Here is a 20794-nt window from a genome sequence, read left to right as displayed (position 1 = left end):
TATGTCAACACGATCCATGTACATTAAGAACTCACAGACACCTTCCTGTCTGGGCCCAAGCACCGAGCAGATCCCGGGAGGCAGCTCTGCCCCAAATCTCACAGAACCCAGAGGAAGCAAGCCTCCCAGGAGCTCTAACCTGGGCAGTATCTTAGGTAAGCAGACAGAAAGGCCTGCCCTAAACAGAGAGTAACTGGGACCCACTGGGACCCAGGAAACCTCTCCTGGCCCAGAGCTCTGGCTCCTTTCTGTCTGTGCCTGAGCACTGAACAGATTTTAGGCCCCAGCTCTAACCCCAGTAGTAACACCCATCCCACACAATTCTGGTACAACCAAGATAATAGGAAAGACAGGCTCCAGTCAGAGACAGGATAGGCAGCACTAAGGAGATCCAGTTGGTGAAAGGCAAGTGCAAGAACATAAGCATCAGCAACCCAGGGTACTTGGCATCATTAGAATCTAGTTCTCCCAAACAAGAAAGTCCTGAATTCCCCATATCACTAGAAAAGCAAGATTCAGATTTAAAATCACTTCTAATGATGATGATAGAGGACTTTAAGGGGAACATAAATAACACTCTCAAAGAATTTGAGAACACAGGTAAACAGGTAGAAGCCCTTAAAGAGGAAACACAAAAGTCCCTTAAACAATTACAAGAGAACACAAACAAACAGGTGAAGGAATTGAACAAAACCATCCAGGACATAAAAATGGAAGTAGAAACAATAAAGAAATCACAAAGGGAGACTACCCTGGAGATAGAAAACCTAGGAAAGAAATCAGGAGTCATAGATGCAATCATCACCAACAGAATACAAGAAATAGAAGAGAGAATCTCAGGTGCAGAAGATACCATAGAAAATATTGACAAAACTGTCAAAGAGAACGCAAAATGCAAAAAGTTATTAACATAAAATATCCAGGAAATTCAGGACACAATGAGAAGACCAAACCTAAGGATAATAGGTATAGATGAGAGTGAAGATTCCCAACTTAAAGGGCCAATAAATATCTTCAACAAAATTACAGAAGAAAACTTCCCTAACCTAAAGAACGAGATGCCCATAAGCATACAAGAAGCCTACAGAACGCCAAATAGACTAGACCAGAAAAGAAATACCTTCTGTCACATAATAATCAAAACACCAAAGAACAAAACAAAGAAAGAATATTAAATGCAGTAAGGGAAAAAGGCCAAATAACATATAAAGGCAGACCTATCAGAATTGCACCAGACTTCTCACCAGATACTATAAAAGCTAGAAGATGCTGGACAGATGTCATACAGACCCTAAGAGAACACAAATGCCAGCCCAGGCTACTATACCCAGCAAAACTCTCAATTACCATAGATGGAGAAACCAAGATATTCCACAACGAAACCAAATTTACACAATATCTTTCCACAAACCCAGCATTACAAAGGATCATAGCAGGAAAGCTCCAATACAAGGAGGGAAATTATACCCTAGGAAGAGCAAGAAAGCAATCCTCTTCCAACAAATCCAAAAGAAGATAGCCACACAAAGATAATTCTACCTCTAATAACAAAAATAACAGGAAACAACAATCACTGTTCCTTAATATCTCTTATCATCAGTGGACTCATTCCCCCAATTAAGACATAGGCTAATAATGGACTGGATACATAAACAGGGCCCAGCATTTTGCTGCATACAGGAAACCCACCTCAGTGACAAAAACAGACTCTACCTTAGAGTAAAAGTCTGGAAAACAATTTTTCAAGCAAATGGCCCTAAGAAAAAAGCTGGAGTAGCCACTCTAAAATCTCCAGCTCAAGAACACAAAGGGAGGGACTCATGGCTCCACCTGTATAGATAGTTGAGGGTGGCCTTGCCAGGCAACAGTGGAAGTGGATGGCCTTGGTGCCTGAAAGTTTGGATTCCCTAGTGTTGGGGGATTGCAAGAGCAGGGAGGCAGGAATGGGAGGATGGTGAGAGCACACCATCATAGTAATTAGAGAAGGGGTGATGGGGTAAGGGATTAGGCAACAGTGGAAGTGGACCACCTTAATGCCTGAAAGTTTGGATTCCCTAGTGTTGGGGAATTTGAGAGCAGGAAGGCGGAAATGGGAGGATGGTGAGAGCACACCCTCATAGAAACTCCCAGAATTATATGAATGAGACATGACAGAGGCAGGCCGCTGAGAATCTAGGCAAGACTAGATTCCAGAATTCAAACAATTATCTTGATACTAAAATTTGTTTTGAGAATTGTATATTGCAGAATACACAGCCTTGGTGTATCTACCCATCAAGCAAGCTGAGCAGACCTGCTTGGACCTCTGATGTCCTGGAATTCCAGCTGGATGCAGTGAAAACACAGCGTCAGAGGCTTATCAATTTACTCTTCCCCCTGCCCCTCTCCTAATATCTGAACACCCATAATCATCTTGAAAAAGTTAATGAAGAGTCGGCACCCCTATTCCCTGGGCTTGGGGACTTTATTGGTAGAAATATGTATAATTGTTATTAAGATGAAGTTTTAATTTCTTAAATGGTACAAAATTTACTTTGATTTCAAATGTAAGGTTTTCATTGGTGTGAGCTTCTTCTTCTGATATAAAAGTGAGATTAATACTGTTACTCTCATAGGCATTGTACCTGTATAACACATTTAGCAATATAAGGCTTAGACCCAGTCTTTCTTTAACTTTTTTAACTGATTTGAGATGGTTAGCCTGTGAGTTAAGGGCCTATAGCAAATTCATGGCTTTTAGTTTATTGTTAGGGTGTTTTCTATATTTTATTTAGAAATAGCTGAGAGGAGTTAACAGACAACAGTCCAGATTGCCTTACATGAATAGTTGGGTTTCAAAACGTCAGAAGTCCACAGAATTGATGTTACAAACATTTCTGTATTAATGTTCATTTTGATTAAAGACCTGTCTGCTCCTGACAGCTTCCTATATTGAATTCTAAGAAGAAAATGAGCATTTTTGGAGTTACTCCAGTTGTGGTGAGACAGCCACTAGGTAAGAATTGCCTCTTTTCATCTACAGACAAATTACTGTCCAGAAAAGGACACACTTGCAGAATAGTCGACTGATTATATCTGCCAAGACAGAGTAATCAGCCCTTAATAATTCTGCATCACTAGGTCCTTCAGATGATCCTGGCCCAGAAGGCTGAAGATCGGATGCTCCAACATTTTGTAGTATAGGGACTGTCCAGGTTTTCAGCAGTCTCTACAACTTGGCTAAGTTTTAGAAGCTATGCTTTGTGCTTCCCATAATTTCAGTTAACTCGGTCATTCTGGATTTCTGACAGGGTTGAAGACTTATAGTCTCATAGTCAATCCTGGCTATTTACTTTGAAAGAAAAGATTTAAGAGGATGGTTTTCAGCTGACATTCATTCTAAAGCCAAGAAAAATGCCAGGTTCAGAACTAAGTCTTTTAGTTAGGAGAGATGACAGAGGTTCTGGTTAGTCAACAAAATGATGGACTGGGTATTAGGTCTATCTTGTACCTTACTGACACAAATTGGTGTAGTTATGCTCTAATTGTATTTTGAGAGAAAAGTTTTATTTTAACAGGAAGGGTGATATGTAGGAGGAGGTAAGGTAGGAGGAGTATGGAAAGGAAGAGGAGGAGTAAGGTGAGGAGGAGGAGAAGGAGAGGAGGAGCTAGGTGATGGGAGAGAGAAAGAGACAGTGAGGGGGCGGGGAACATGGAGGTGGATGTTTACATGTCTCCACCAGTCAAAGATAGTTGATATATCTAGGTTGGGTATTGGGTTACACTTCTGATTGATATTGAGCATTACCAAACTTATAAAGCCTTTGATTAACATTTTAAAAATTGTATAAAAGCAAAAAGGAGAAGGGGACATGGAATAGGGGTTTTCTAAGGATGGGAAATGGGAAAAGGGAATGGCATCTGAAATGTAAATAAATTATCCAATAAAAATAAATTTAAAAAAAAAAAGAACTCACAGACACGGAGACATAATGCACAGGCCCTCCATAGGTCTGCAACGGATGTGGTCCTGGAGCTGAAAGGAGTAGACACATGCCTCCATCCCTAACCCAGAAGCTATCAACAATTAATAACCAATTCCAGAGGAAACTGTAGTTTCCCTTAGGGAGTCTCCATGTGGAAACAAACTGCTCTTGAAGGTAGGCTGCATGCCAGGAATCAATGACCAAAAGAAACCAACTCAACAGCATCCATGGAGGTTCCTTGTCTCATAATGCCGTGCCATGGCTATGCCCATTTTTTTAATTTTATCTTATTATCTTTTATTTCTATTTTTATTTTATTTATATTTTTCTTCTCTTTTTTACCCTTTACAGGTCCTTTGCATATGTATTATGACTTCCAGTTCACTGTTTTTATTGGACCCCTGAGCATGTGAACGAGCAGGTCTGTTTCTTGTACCTTCTCTTGGGCTCTTTTCTTTCTGTTTGTTTGTTGTGTCCTATTCCAGTGTTTTGCATTTTGCTTTATCTAATTTTATTTTATTTAGTTATTTAAAAATAGTTTTAAAAAATAAAAGCTTCCTTGACGACGGGTGGGAACTACACTGATCTGATAGTATAAAGACAATGTTTAGAATGTAGCTAGGGATTATAGCATTTAGTACAGTGATCAAAGGCTCTCCTCCAAGATGCTCCTGGCATACTTTTTTTTTAAGATTTATTTATTTTATGTATATATGAATACACTGTAGTTGTCTTCAGACGCACCAGAAGAGGGTGTCAGATCACATTGCAGATGGTTGTGAGCCACCATGTGGTTGCTGGGAATTGAACTCAGGACCTTTGGAAGAGCAGTCAGTGCTCTTAACCACTGAGCCATCTCTCCAGCCCCTGGCATACTTTTAAAAGCAGAGATTATTCATCTAATTCTCAGACATTTAGTTACAAATTGGTAATTTTATTTAAATGTTGATAAATTAACAAATACACTTCATGTTTTGTATTACCCCTGCTTGCTAATTAGAACTAGGGACAAGTGGGTTCATTCTCTTTATGTATTTCAGCTCTTTGTTTTGGAAAACATTTTTTATTTCTAAAACATTTTCTCTAGGAAATAAATTAATTGCCCTAAATATCAGCCTTTAGTTAACTTATGTGAGGGACAGGAAAAGACAACGAACTTAGTATTTATACAGCACAGAGATAATAAACTAAGTTAACCCATTTTGCATATTAGTGGCATTCACTCTATAACTAAAACAAATCGAGAGATATACACCAAGTGTAGAGTTGTCAGTGTCACGTAGAACACAATAAGAGGTTCCAGCCACACCTAGTGCATGAGACCAAGCCTGGCTGTTTCTATCCGAAACAGTTATTTCCTAATTTATAGACAACCAGTGTCTTACATCCCTCAGCTTCCTCTCTAGCAGGTTTCCCATGAGATTCAACAGTCAGTCTGGATCAGGGAAGCTGAAACACCACAGGGATGCTTAGCTGCAGACCAGCTCTTCCTGTGTGGCCTTCTGTACCAGCCAACACAGTGGGACCCTTCCAGCTTCTAACTGATTTATTCCATCCTCACAATCTCCAGCCAGCCCTTCAAGGCCGATTTACTCTTTGCAACTCTGACATCCTTAGCTGTTTCCTGTTTTGCCAAATGTTACTCCTTGTTCATGCCAGGTTTGTCTCTTGAATGTCGGAATCAACACCAAAGATTAATCATAGCTCCACCCCTTGTAACTGGCAAGTTGTATAGCATGGCACAAAGACTGATACTCTCGGTGGCTATAGAGTGTTTACTTTCTTCTCTCTCATGACGGGCTGCTTCCTTCAGGAGGCTATCGCCACATCATCCCTTACTCAAACTTCAAGATAGACTACAAGAAGACCAGTAAATTCATTATTAAAGATGGTTTTTTTCTAAAACATTTTATATTGCATTTTAATATTTTATGTCCACTATTGATGTGTTGAAAATATTCCATATCCAATAAACAGTACTGTTGGAAAACAGATGGAATGCCACAGGGGTAAAGCAATATTCCTATAATAGCCATTCCAATGGCATTAGTAAAGGCAGGGCAAGACAGCAGTGAACAGTAGGAGCTCTCAGTATAGTGTGTCCTAGTATAAGATGTATGATTTGCAACAAGTGACTTAACATCTCAGATTCTCATCGTCAGTCATGAAGTTCAAAGCAAGGAACACTTGCTGTGTATTTAAGACACTGGATATGTGTTTGATAGAGCAGAAACTGTTAAAAATCTTAGATTCTATTTATTTACATTTCACTTGGATAGTCTGGTATTTTGTAATGTGAATTATTATGTCAACACCAACAACTGGGGTGATACCCTACAATTTGAGGCATGATACAGCTGACTGTATAAAGGCCCCTTGCTACTAACTGTGATTACCTGAGTTTGCTTCCCAGGTCCCACTTGAGGAAAAGGAAAATACACACACACACAAACACAAGCACAAACACATACACACACATAAATAAATAAATAAATAAATAAATAAATAAATAGATAGATAGATAGATAGATAGATAGATAAATAAATAAATAGTAAAATAATAAAAACATTTAAATCTACAATTTGCTGCTATTTTGTTCCACAATAAGTCAACTGCTAGCAAAGAGTAAGACAGTAATAAAACACTAGTCAGCTTTTACCAGCTATTACCTAGTAATTACTGTCCAGTGTCCAGTAACACACGCAGATTCAAGAGAGTACAAGGTAGAGACCCTCATACCAACTCTTGGAACTCTCTTACATTTTACAAGTTCTGAAATGTATTTCCATTGACTCACTATAAACTGAAACAGTTTCACATTTATGGTATGAAGCAACAAAATCAACATTGAGTTTAACAGTTAGAAAGCAGGAAAAAAAAAAAAAAAAAAAAAAAAAAAGCTTAATCAAACACAACGAGAAATAGAGCCAAAGGTCAAGACATAGACAGATCAAACATCTAAATTTTGGAAAGCCCAGTGTTCTTTTGAGTAAGTATTTGAACTGTACCTTTCTTGAATGTACAGTTAACACCCACTATGAAATGTCAACCTGCTTTAGCATGGCCCAAACTTCAGAGAAGTACACTTCTGTAGCTGCACAGCTACCTGATAGAGCCATAAACTCTGCTACAGCATGGTGCCTCCACTCTGCTACAGCATGGTGCCTCCACTCTGCTACAGCATGGTGCCTCCACTGTTTCCCGTTCTTTGCACTAAAAGGCTTCCTTGGGTTTTGTTCAAGGTAAACACACTTATACAGAAAGGGCTGGGGTTTGAAAAATATTTTCTTTATGTGCAAGAGGTAAATTCAAGCTAGATATTTAAATAACAATAGATATTTAAATGACAATAGATATTTAAATAACAATAGATGTTTAAATAACAATGCACTCTTTTACAGGTTTGCTACTATGTTTAGTTTTACTTAATGATGGATTTATTTAAACGTAATGTGGAAGAGAAAAAATATTACTGGTAAGTTGAATATATAATCTTACTCTATATTTTTAAGAAACGTAATAAAAGCTAGAAATGGTTACTTTTAGTTATTTCTAGTTTTTTTTAATCAAATCTATATTTTCCCACTGAATGTACTATGAAATATCAAGTCAATATAAATATTATGATCTATGTTATATATACTGCACGGATACTTTTGGATAACTTGAAATCAAACTTGTAAGTTCTCAACCTGTTTTAAATATTATAAGTTATTGTAACTTAAACAGAATACCAAAGACTTAGCTGTTATCTAGGGGAAAAAAATTAACAAAGTCACAAAACTTAAGGCTGAATTCTAAACAGAACAAATTTGCATTAAGGATACAATTGACACTGGGAATCCCCTGAAGGAGAAAATAGAAATTCAAACTTAATCTGAATCACAGGCCTCCGAGTTCATGATTATTGAGCCCACTGGCTTTCCTTCTTGAAAGTCAAGAGTTTGTTCACCCAAAATTTCACCATAAGACTGTCATAAAAACCTCAGGATCAAAAACAAATTGACTTAGGAAAGTATATATTAAAAACAGCCTATTTATCCCCATCTTCAAAGGACCATTGGGAGAATGTCCATTTTCTTGCAATCAAACATCATTTAATTGTATAGCTTTGGCTTGCATTCCCTTTCCCCTACTTCATAATCTCTGTGCTAAAACTAAAATCATACAATAGTCCCAGGAATCTGACAAGGGTAACGTGAAAAGCACCTATCAGAAGCTTATTACAGAATCCATGCCTGTGGGGCTTAAAGGGGAGCACACAGTAGGTTACCTGAAGGAGTTTTGAGGCTGACTTCATCGGCCAGGCTTACGGAGCACAGGAGTCTTACTGGTTAGTTTTAAGTTATTGTACCCAAGCACATGACAGAAACAGTGCATGAGAAGAAAGCTTATCTTGACTCATGATCTGAGAGACAGTTGTTCTATCCTGGGTAAGGACAGCTTGAGAGCAGATGGCTTCCTGGTTGACTTCTTGTGTAGCTCCAATTAGGAAGCTGAGCGTCATTATTGACAAAGGACTGGGACAACCATCAGTGTCCACCCTCATCAAGACTCTTTCTCCAGGCAATCCTCATATCTGAACTCTTCACATCCCCAAAACAGTACCAGTTACTGGGGAGCACGTGCTCAAACGCATGGGCCATCGTTCACACTGCATCGAGCCCTTACAGTTCAACAAGAAGGCAGTCAGTGAAACTTGAGGCCTCATTTTGGTTTTATCTGAATAGAGGAAAAGTTACATACTGTTTCTGATGCATCTACTCAACAAAGCCTGGTGGACTGCGAATCTCTGTTAACCTTAGATGCCTCAGCATCTGTTCTAGTCGGAGAAGCAGTAGAGAGTATTCAGTGACTGTCTCATGTAGGTTCACAGGCCGGTGGCAGTACTTTATCAAGTTCAAATTACAATATTCTCCTATGATCTCTACTTTAAAAGGTTAAAGTAAAATAGTTATAATAAAATGGGATGGTATGCTCAAAGATATGTGGCTTTCAGAGACAAAGCTGGTAGACCAACAGTCTCCGTAAAGTCATCAGACTTAAACCATATTGGCAAGTAAAGGGGGATGAAATTCTCCCTCCTCCCTCAGCTCAAAGAGTGCTCTAAGGGGTGCTGAACCACGTGATGGGCACTTTCCCCTTTCTGCTTTTCACTTGTATCCAGTATATTAACATAATTATTTGCATTAAAGTTCAAGTTGAACTCTCCTTTGCTGCACACTTAAAAATGAAAAGAAAAATATAAAATGTGGGGATGGGCAGACGGCTCAGCATTTAAAAGCATTTGTTGCCCCTGTATAAGTCCCGGGTTTGGTTTCCAGCACCCACATGGCAGCTAAGAATCATCTGGAACTCTAGTTGCAGAATTTCTGACTCTCTCTAATGGTTTCCTGGGGCACTGCACACACACAGTACACAGACATGCATGCAGGCAAAACACATAAAATACAATAAAAGTAAGTCTGTTTTTTTTAAAGAAACAAAATATAAAAATTTAAGAGGTAGAATAATAATACTTAATAAATTTGAAAGCAACCCTGAACTACACTGGGAGTGAGCACTCTAGTGAGTGTTTCCTTGTGACTAAAGGAGAGGAAGGTGGGTTTGGCCGCAAGCCTCAGGGGTTGGTTATTTATGAGACGCGAATAGCTGAAATGCCTGTTGCTCTACTAAATTCTGCTTCTGTGACTCAGAAAAATTCTACCTGGGGAGAGCAGAGGTAGCAAGCAAGAAAGACAATAATCCCAATTTACCTTACCAAAACATTATGTTTTCTTGCAACATTAATTGTGGAATGTGAATGTTGCATGTGAGAATATTATATGATTGCACACAGAATGCAAACACTAAGGTACAGACATGAATCATTTTAAAATAGCAGCTTAAGGTAAACCTTGAAAAGGAAAACGTGGTTCTCTCCGGCCCTTTGCCTCCCTGGCTGCTGGCTGTCTGGTGTGCTCCACGCTCAGTCTACTGCCTGGGTAGCAAGGGCTCTTTCTAGTGTTGCTATTTCTCTTTCTTTAGCAGGTTTTGGGGATTTTCCATGTTTGTTTCATCTTTTTTAAGAACTCACTTGTTCTACAATAGCTTCAATGCAGAAGTTGGCAGCCTATATACAATTTTCAGATCTTATTTTTTCCCCCAGTATGGGATAGTTGCTTTCGACACTTTGTTTTCAACTCCTGAAGTAATTCTCTCTCAAGAGAAAATATGATCCTCCACTTAAATTTTATGTTAAAAAAAATCCAACATGTGTGTGTGTGAGACTTATACTGTCAGTATTTCTAGAAGCCAGAGGACCAAGCGTCCAATTCCTCGTTCATTTGTTTGTGTCCAAAATCTCAAGTTTGAACCTCAAGGATATCTCTTTCCCTCCATTTGCAGCTCTGCTCTCTGCATCCCACGGATTCCATGGGCTGCCAGTAGGCTCTGTGGCTCTCACTGAGGAGCGTAGATGGGGAACATGCCCAAGAATACAGTCTAGGAATTCACCATGTGCTTTCCTTCCCTGCAGAACATCTGGGGGTTGGCTCAGTGGCATCTGGTTCCCAAGGCTACAGTTCTGCTCAAGGTCCCTTTCCCATATATCTGTCCTGAGAGATTCTGGTTAACAATTTTTATCATGTACCTAAGGGTACTGAAAAGCCCTCAGCTATGCTGGGCTGCTACTGAACTATCGCCTACATTTTGTTGAGGCAATCTGACTACAACAATATAACTATTAATCAAATTTTCCTCAAAAATGATTCAGCTTACAAGTGTTTCCTCTTTCCTTCTGGGACTCTGGACAAACATTGGGGTAAGACAGGGATAAAGAGGGTGTGGTTCTTACTGCTAACACTGGTAAATAAATGCCACATTCAGGCCCAGTGTGCTGGGTGTAGATAAGATAGCCCCCCAAACTTAGTAGGACCTTGTCTTTAGTCTCATATTCCTCTGGCACCATCTTTGAATTGCTAAGCATTTTTAGCCAATGGTTCCCTGGTTTTGGTTGGTTGGTTGGTTGGTTGGTTGGTTGGTTGGTTGGTTGCTTGCTTGCTTGCTTGCTTGCTTGCTTGGGTTTGCTTTGTTTTTAACTTTTCATTGATTCTTTGTGAGTTTCACATTATGCACCCCATTCCCTCTCATCTCCCCATCCCCTAATTTCCACCCTCCACTCTTGCAACCTCCCCCCTCAAAAGAAGAGACAAACAAAAATAAACTAACTAAACAAAACATAGAAAACACCTCGTTGTGAAAGCTGTAGTGTGTCACAGTGTGTCCCACAGTGTACCCGTCTGTTGGCACATCTTCACTTGTGGATATTCATTACAATGAATCATTGGTCTGGTTTGAGATCTCTGGCTTCTGTGACTTCATCAATCCTGGATCCTCACCAGGACTCCTGGTTCTCCTGTTGTTGCCCTGTGTTGTAGAGATCCTGCAGCTTTGAATCAGCAAGACCGGACCTTTCACATGCCCCAACAGTTCACAGATGCTGTAGGTTTTGGAGTGAGCCAGCTCAAAGCCCTGGATCAGCCCACCAGCCCTCCCACATCTGCCCACCAGGGCAAACTCCAGCACCGCACTGACTAAGCCCCACAATGCTGCCACTGGCAGGAGACAGGGTCAGTCCTCCTGCTCTGGTAGCCACCAGCCCAATCATCTGCACCCACGCTTCCAGAGCCAGCTCCATTGTGCTGCTGTCAAGGCAGGGTCCACTCCCCCATGTGCTAAAGTTGGCAAGGGGCTGGACGTACTCTCCTCACATCATCGGGGCTGTCTCACCTGTGCATTCACCATCAGGACCAGATCCACTGTGTAGTCCAGGCAAAGTGTAGGGCCCCACTCTTCCAAGTGCTAAATCCAGTAGGGGCAGGGCTAGTTATCTCAATCTCCTGACCCCAGGGCCCATCTCTCCAGACTACTGTGAGTGAGAAGGGGTGAGGATAGAGAGAGTATCACCCCTGTGAAGGGCTCACAGTTTTATCCCACACCAGGATTCACAGATATTGTAGCCACTTTTATAAATATGCTATAAATACTGAACACAAATGCAGCCCAAATAACAATCCCAGATGCTTTTCCGTGCCTTAATATCTTTTAAACACTGCACTTAAAGCTATATACACAGTAATTCATTTTATTCTTTGACAGCCTGTGACAGGAACAGAACCACAGAGAATGCAACCCACTTGTGCAAGGCTACGCTGCCTGCCAGTTTAAACGCCAGACTCCAGACGAAGCAGTCTAGCTTCCTCAATGGCATATACCTCCATGATGGAGTCATAGAAAAGACAACACGTAACTTTAGTTCACAAATGAATCTTAAGAAGAGTAACCAGCCACTGATGGCCATTCTAAAAGAACTGTGTTTCCTACCCAGAAAATCTAAGGACAGAGTTACAACTGCCAAACAAACCTGGGAATAACAAAGGACATACACTGGGATTCTCTTAAAATGACACCAGCGTTCATGATTGAAGGTTTTTATAAAAGTTACAAATTTTAATGTTTTTCTTGTTCTGAGGCATCCAAATAAAACCCAAATATGGTTTTACAGAGCTTGACCATGAATTTCTTAAAGTATACAGTCACTTATGTATATATAATACTTATTGATATGGGTGTGTATCCGTGTTGATTTGTGCATGTTTGCCACAGTATGTGGAGGTGAGGGGACAAATTAGTCACTTTTTCCTTTCTCCCACGTGGATTTCAGGGATGGAACTCAGCTTGTCAGATTTGGGGGCAACTGCCAAAACGTGTGTGTGTGTGTGTGTGTGTGTGTGTGTGTGTGTGTGTGTGTGTGTGTATATGCACATGTGCATGCACATGAGTAGGTGTGGGTGTGGGTGTGTGTGCAGGTGAGTGTGTGCATGCGCACGTGTGTGCCTGTGTGGGTGTGTCTGTGTAATTCTAGAAAGCCTATTCAACGTTAAGAAATCATTAACACTCAGTTCTAATTAAGTAATTAAGTAAGTAAACACAATATCTGAGATATACTTTAATTATATTCATTTGTTTCTAAAACACAGAATTATTTCTTGCCTTAAAAGGACTTTAATACCCACTGCTTATAAAAAGAAAGATGAAAGGACATATTCTGAAGACATGGACACCGCTGCCTTAGAAATTACAGAATTGCAGGTTCTTACTTCAACTGCTATGATGCCTATTGTAAATCCCACATGACTTTGCCATCTAAGTATCAAATACTCTTTATTTAGCTATGTGCCTGGTGAGCAGAGAATAATGCAATCTTCTTGGATGTAGTATCGTTGTTAAGTTCTTTTCTTCCAAAAGTACTAAACAGCACTCTTATTAACCTACAACTATCTTTCCCCAACATTTTAAACACTTTTACATCAACATATTTCTTTTCTTTCTTTCTTTTTTTAATCCATCCACCACTGTTCGAAACATACAAATTACAAAGATGACTAACTTGTTTGTGTGGATTATTTCAACATTTCTGGGTGGTGGAAGATAAATATACCCGACATTATTTTTATCTTACTGTCAAGCTTTGTGAGCTGAACCTTAAACTTCCCAATGTCAGAACAAAATGAAAACAAGCCCTTCCCTTCCCCCCCCCCCAAATAAATGAGCTGGCTGACAAAGCTAGCTGGTATGCTTAAAGGATATCTTAGTCACGGGTATTATTTTAAGAGATGAGCAAAGGGGGAAACCCCACAGCCCAGCTCATAAAATATGAACTGAAGGTGCAAAGAAGACCTCATAAATACTACTTAGAACAAGGGGTTCATTGTTTCCTTCCAGTCCGGTGAGTGCCTCTGTGATCTCAGCCCCTGTCTGTTAGGGAAGCCTCTTCCTTTGACCTGTGGGTTGTTTTTTTTTGTTTTTTTTGGTTTTTTTTTTTGTTTGTTTGGTTTTTTTTAAGCCAAGCTACTACATTATTTACGACAGCGCATATAGCTGGTCTGTGTGTTCCTTGTGCACATATACTGAGACATATACTTTTCTTTTCCCCAAGTCAGTATTTTAACGCAGAAGGATGAAAGGGCTTTTTGCTGGAGCTAATGTGTTTGAGATGCTAAATCAGCTGCTGTGCCAGCATGAGGCAGACAGAGGATTTCCCAGCGCATTGCCCACCTGTACACCTCAAAGACCAGCTTTGAGTAACTACTCATTCACTGTCTTTTTTGGTACTTTTCTTAAAAGTATTTTATTTATCAGCCTTATCTATGTTCCCTTAATCGAGTGCATTATCGCCTCTTGAGAATTTAATAAAGGAAATATTTTTTAATGTTAGTGGCATTGGCCTTAAATAAGGATAATATAAAGAGTTGTATGGGAATTGAATGCTGAATTGGTTTTATTCAGTGCTGTAGTCTTTCCAACCTTTTGCTTTGTTTTAATTTTTCTCCTTTAAATTTTTAATTATCTCTAAGAATAGTAAAGTCAAAAAAAAGCCAATTAAGTTTTGTCAAAGGGAGCCTCAAATAGGGTAGAAAAGGAGGCGGGGGAGAGGTGGGGTGTGGGAAATAACATTGCAGGGGACAGCAGAAGTTGAGGGATTCTCATGCCCTGGGGTGCTCTCCTCCCTGTGGGTGGAGGAGGCGGCCAACACGTCATTACCTTTTTCTTCTCATCTACTGAGAAAACTGGAGGCCCTACCTAGGCTCTCAAACTGGAACTAATTGATTTTCAACTAATCTAAGCCTGTACTTATAAAGAACGTAGGACCGAAGGCAAATCACAGGAAGGGTGGGAGCGGTAAAGACCGCATGCCGAGAGAGCCTCGGGCTCCAGAAACCAGAGAACTAAAAAGGGGAGAGTTAAGTGTTGGAGCTGGGTTGGGGGGGGAGAGGAAAGAGTGTGTAATTATAGACAGGGAGAGAGTAAGGAGCTAGAGGTGGGACTTGGAGCCTTTCCAGTTCCTTCTATCTATATGCCCATTCCTTCCTAAGTCCACAGTAACTTGTCATTAGACTTTTGAAACTGACTATTTGGTAGGCGACCATTAAGATACAATTTTTTTATTAAACTATGTTTATAGTAATCTCCCTCCTGCAGCTGCACCAGTCATTTGGCAATAAAGTAGCTTTAAGACCCATAATCTATCTGCCTTGATTTTAAATGAGAATGATCACTGATGAACAGGGAAATGGTTCTGTCCTAAGCAATTATTTTTTCCTTCAAACAGAGGGAAAAAAAAGTTAAAGAATGATTGTTGTTTGGCCCAATATGGATGTCTCTTATTTCAGGCAAAATCTGTGGATAGGTGCTACAGTGGCTTCAAATCATCTTTTTTCTCAACCTGTCATTTACATTAAATTAGTTTGCATGCTTATGGATGTGTTTATGTTACACATGTTAATAACTCTGTTGCAGAGACTCCATGACTTAAATAGCAATTTTATATATATTTATGTAAATTCCCCTCCACTGAGCACTGGAATCAGCCGAAAGCAGAGATAACATAAATGAGGATATAAGCATTATATATTTTCAGTATGAGGACAGTTTATTGATTTTACTAAGGGAGCCTTAAGTTATTCTTCCTGTACTTTTCCTTTCACATCTAACATGGTACACATGTTCTAAATCATGAAAATCTTAAAAGCTACATCTATATGCTTTAGACTTACACATTACTATATATTTTTAAAATATATCGAAAAAGGAATTGAAATCAATGCATCAATGAGCCAAAAATAACTAATAAACACAAATGTGAATTTTTTTTTACTTTCAGAAAAATATATGTAGGCAATAAATAACACAAGATCATTTAGTATCATTAAATAATTAAAATATTGTTTTTTAATTTTTAAATGTCCCACAGCCATATCTTCATGTGACTGGAATTGTGCTAAAATATAAAAGTGCACGCTCTAATTTGCTTAAGTACTTCATACATAAACCAAGTAAACATTTAGGAAAAAGAGATATAAAAAGCAAAAAGAAATTACCAGAAAGATAATATTTTGTTCCCCAAGTTCAACAAAATTTTGACTGATATCCAATCATTTGAGAGTAGGGGGTTAGCTTGTCTCTTACTACAACAAAAACAAAATGTGTTCAAACCATTTAGATCTGTCTCTATGAAGTGAACCAGTTGCTAAAAATAATTTAAAGGTTAAAAACAACGAGTTTGGTCTATATGTAGATGCTTACATAACCCAAGTCCTGTTACTTACATTTCATTCTTGTCTTTTCCTAAATTAGAATCTTTTTTCACCTTTGAACATGACACTAATTCACAAGAAAATTTAAAACTAAAATTTCTGTTGGATATGATTCTGGATCTGGATTAGGTTGAATTAGTTATGAGACATGTTACAGATGCTGTCCACATACGTACACACGCAGGTGCCTTCCTCCAAACACACCCCCTACCACTACTCACTGCACTCATTTGGACTTGGTCTCCATACATAGATGTTTTTTGAGATATTACAGAAATAAATTGCCCTTGAGCTCCCTAACAGTGTGAAACACAGTTGCAGGTAACATATGCTGGTTAATGTTACATTCGAACATGAGAGATTTTTGTTCAGTTTATAATGGCGTTACACGTTTACCTTTCCAAGTGTGCCTTGATTTGTCATATGCATGGAAGAAACACAGAAGTGAGTTTAACACTACGTAGTGATTGGCTATGACGTCTGGTTATATCAGTGGGCATGTTCTAAGAGTAATAAAATTATAGCTCAGCCTTACTTCAACACAACTACAAGAGACTCATCCAGAATCAGAATTCATTTTCTAGTAAATTCTTATGAGACCTTTAGTTAGAGATTACTAATAAGGAAAAAGCATATTATTTCTTATTGAGGAAAACATCACTAAACACCTATTTGAGCAAATAGGTAATAAAAACTTATTTTGATAAATGATCAAAATAAGTAAAGATTTTGAAGTTTATATCTAATATTGTTTCCCCAGAATAAAATAAATAATTCTATGTTGATGTAAGTAATGAGCTTGTAAACATCTGTGTCATCATATCGTGACTAACACAAGAAAAATGTAAGTAATTTAAAAGAAAAAATATTACTTAATGGTAAAACAGGGTTCTGGAAAACATTGAATAAATTCTTTCCTGTTTGTTTCCTTATTTTATCTACATTTATAGAAAATAACGGCATACAACTTCAAAAACCTAATAATTTTAAAAAATAATACCTATTACAAATGAGCAAAAGATTCAGTTTAATGAAATATGTTATTAAGACAGATAAATGTCTGAGCTATCATTTCTTGGTCATAAGTTCTCCTTTGTCATATTTTTGATGACATAAACTCATAAGTAAAGTTAGTCTAATCATTTAGATTTGTTTCTCTAAAGTGAACAAATCACTAAACTAATTTTTTAAAGGTGAAACGATGGGTTTTTCTTGATATTTAGATGCTCACATGGTCTAAGCCCATGTAAGATGTCTACACCTCAATGTAACGATTCTGCTGAATGAAAGCTTTTCTAACTGGCATTCATGTGCTTGACTGGAAAAGCTGCAGAGGAAAAGGTACTGTGAGAAATATTTTCATGCCCCTTACACTAAGAAGAAACAATCAAACCAATTTTAAACTGACTTGTATTTGCAAGCTCTCACAGAAGCCTGCTAATTATATGTACAAAAGGAAATGTCATGGGGAGGACCTGCAGAGCACCTGACCTGCAGGAGACAAAGGCTTTCTAAAGCTCAGTGCTGAGTTTTGTCCCTGGTAACACAAAGCACATGATTTAGTAAGCCCCTTCTCCTGTGTCCAGCGTTGCTGAGAGTAAGTGACCACAGCATATTAAGAAACATACATTACAAACCTGGCCACATGTCACCAAGACTGGCTGCTATCTGACTTGTCAAAAAATATTTCCTTTGAGATAGTATGCAAGGATATTTTTGCTGGGCGTAGGGTAAAATATCTTGAAGTCAACCCAGCTTGCATTTTCAATGAAAAATGTTAAAACCTTTGCTTTATAAGTTTCTTGATTCTTTAAAGTTTATTAAATTTGTTGGTTAAACTTTGAGTCTTAAAACTAAATCATGTTTAATGTTACTTTCCTTTAAACATCTAAAGATAGCCAATTTATCTTTAGTTTATACTAAAGTATTTTAAGTTAAAACAGCCCTTGTAAAATCATTTTAAGTAGGTAAGCTATTTAATATTCTCGTGAGAGGGAATACTAAATAGTAATCTTCCTTTTGAGCTTGACAATGTTTAAAAATTATCTTGAAGCACCAGTACTGAATGAAATATAAATCGTAAGACCTTTTCCCCATTTTCTTTGTTGATGTTTATAGGAATTATCAACTAAGAAATTTTTATCTCAAAGGAGAATTTGGTATAGATAAATACCATCAAATCAAGTTTGACATTTATCTTGCCTATGTCAAACATCAACTAGACATGATTACATTTTAATCATTACACTTAGGGAATGTAAGACTGAAACTTCTTTTCTAAACTAAGCTTTTTTCACTGAAGTCCCTTGATTGTTAATATTTTACAGTTCATTTGATCTTGGTTGATTTTATCTAGAGATTTTTCCCCTAGATGAGAAATTTTAAGTAGCATATAAATACGTATTCATATGCTCTTTAAATCACTAACAAAAAAAAAATTGGTTTGGAAAGTTAGTTTTATTTTCCCACACATAAACACTGGCTCCTTGGGGGGTTTTGTTTTCTTTTGTTTTGTTTTGTTTTTTCTTTCTTTTTTTTTTCCTTTTTGCCCAAAGCATTGCTGTCCTAATAAATTTCCCTTTTTACAGAATTGCCTTTTATGCACATCTTTAAATTAAATTTTAATAAGCTCTCAAAGGACCAAATTCTATCCAAATTGTGACCGTTTAATTTTAGCTTTCCATGTTAAATATATATAACTTTGTAGCATAGAGAAAAGTCATGTAACTATGTAAAAAATGAAACAGAAGCTATGGACGGGAGTTTTATAGAATGAATGTGTAAACATGGCCACCTACCAAAAAACTACTTTACCATTAGAAAAACTTCCTCTTTATAATAACACAGATGAACAAATAAACGAACAACATACCTAAGTTGACAAAGCTCATGACCATGTCAGCATCATTCAGAAAGTTGGTATCATGTAGGCTGGCAAGAGGTGGACTCTGGGTAGTCAGAGGAATCCTTGGAGGTAAGTGCAGACGATGCGCAAACCCATTGGGAGAGGCTAGGTATCCCTTTCTTGTCTCTTTGGCATCTCCAGCCAGGGATACCCTCACCAAATATTCTGACTCCTCGGGATTTTCTTCACTAGCCATGGCATTGTACAGATCCAGCATAAAGAGGGGCGCAGAAGATGCTTGTTTCCCTGGTGAAAAGGGCCTGGGTCTGTGAGGCAAACCCAAAATAGAGAGAATTTCCCTCTGTATTTCTCGTCTTTCATGGTTCCGTAGTCTTCTATAAATAAAACTGGAGTGAACATGATTATCTCCCAGGCCTCCTTTTGCATAACCCACTTGAACCCAGCCGCTCCAGAGGAAGCCCACAATACCCCTAAGTAAAAAGACAGTCCAATGCATTTTTGTATAAAAGCAAAAGTCGATATTTTTAATCCTTCTTGTCCACTTGGGAAAAAAATAATAATAATCCAGGTTCCTTGGAGGTACACTTCGCCAGTAGCTGTAAAAACAAATTTACCTATTCTTCATGACAGTGATATTTCTGAACACGGCACCCTCAGTCCATTTTCTTCTCCTGCTTTAAATATTTTAGAACACGTCAAGAGTAGTTATTTCTAAGAAAACTGAAATTCAGATTTCTAATTATCCACAGTTGTTAAGAACTTTTGCGGTGTTGATGTAGCAAAAGCTGGCTAAAATTATTTGATCAAATAACCTATGCATTCCTATGTGAATTTATGATAATCAGGCCTTTGGTATTTGAACTGACGAAAGCTGGTCTTCTGATAGACTGTAGCTCCCAAGTTCTCTTCACTTGCTCTGACTTCTTCTCAACGCTTGAACTCTTTCCAAAACAAATCCTGAGGTCTGAATCACAGATCTACGCTGATCTGCACCTTGGTGATGGAATTATATTTGTCCGGCAGCCTAGTGATAACTTGAACATCTTTTGTATGGTCTTAGTGTAAAACAAGACCCAAGGTTATACTGTTCAAGTAAATGTGTTTCCCTGAATTTACTTGAAATCCTTCTTGTAAATCCATTCAATCTCTTCCTCCTTCTTACAGTTAATTCCACCTCCAGCAGGCACAAATATACCAGCCCTCTTCAAGAGAGATCTAAAGAGAAATGTAAGCACAACCCTGCTGGGAAAGAAGAGGCTTCTCATTGTAATTTGAAACTGGTAAAGCAAAAAGAAGTTAACCCTTTTGCTACCAGGAAAGCCTCTATTTTCGCAATTTTATAGCCATGCATGTAACATACAACAGTGATATATGGGGTGTACGAGCTCCAGGAAGAATAAAAGCCAGTTTTCAAGTAACAGGCTGAAAACCCTGCCACCCAGACATACAGAAATGTTTTAGGTCTTTTTGGTGGAATGCATTTACTACACTTCCATATTAAGTCTCAGGTTGTAGCAAATTAACTTGGTATGACTCAGTTCCATACTTGAGATTATTTCTAGCTTTTGAAGGTCATTAAAATTTACTTCTTCAAAACTGAAAAGACAATTTTAAAGTTGGAGTAAGTTTATTGATTCTTAACGACAACTGGCTATTTTAAAGCAAAAAAAAAAAAAGTAGACAATGAATCATTAGCAAATTCATTCTACTCCAAAAAAAAGCAACTATAATAATTTAGGGCTGGGAATTAGATAGCTCCAATTTAATTATCTGTAGAAAAGATTTAAGAAGAAATATATATTTCTGACTAAATCATTAGCTGAAA

The 20794-nt window shown here is 38.2% G+C and overlaps 1 protein-coding gene across 1 annotated transcript in view; it reads right to left on the bottom strand.

Annotated features, from left to right (window-relative positions):
• The window catches only part of Bmp5 (bone morphogenetic protein 5), a 134168-nt gene extending 113967 nt beyond the window's left edge, over positions 1–20201 (bottom strand). Inside the window, exon 1 of the mRNA XM_034508958.2 lies at positions 18976–20201. Within this exon, the coding sequence (XP_034364849.1) occupies positions 18976–19465 (490 nt within the window). The 5' untranslated portion in view covers positions 19466–20201. The remainder of the gene's footprint in view (positions 1–18975) is intronic.
• Positions 20202–20794: the final 593 nt, after the last annotated feature.

Source organism: Arvicanthis niloticus, chromosome 7 (assembly GCF_011762505.2).
Source record: "Arvicanthis niloticus isolate mArvNil1 chromosome 7, mArvNil1.pat.X, whole genome shotgun sequence".
Lineage (NCBI taxonomy): Eukaryota > Metazoa > Chordata > Mammalia > Rodentia > Muridae > Arvicanthis > Arvicanthis niloticus.
The sequence above is the reverse complement of the archived record's forward strand: the minus strand, read 5'-3'. Positions and strand labels throughout refer to the sequence as shown.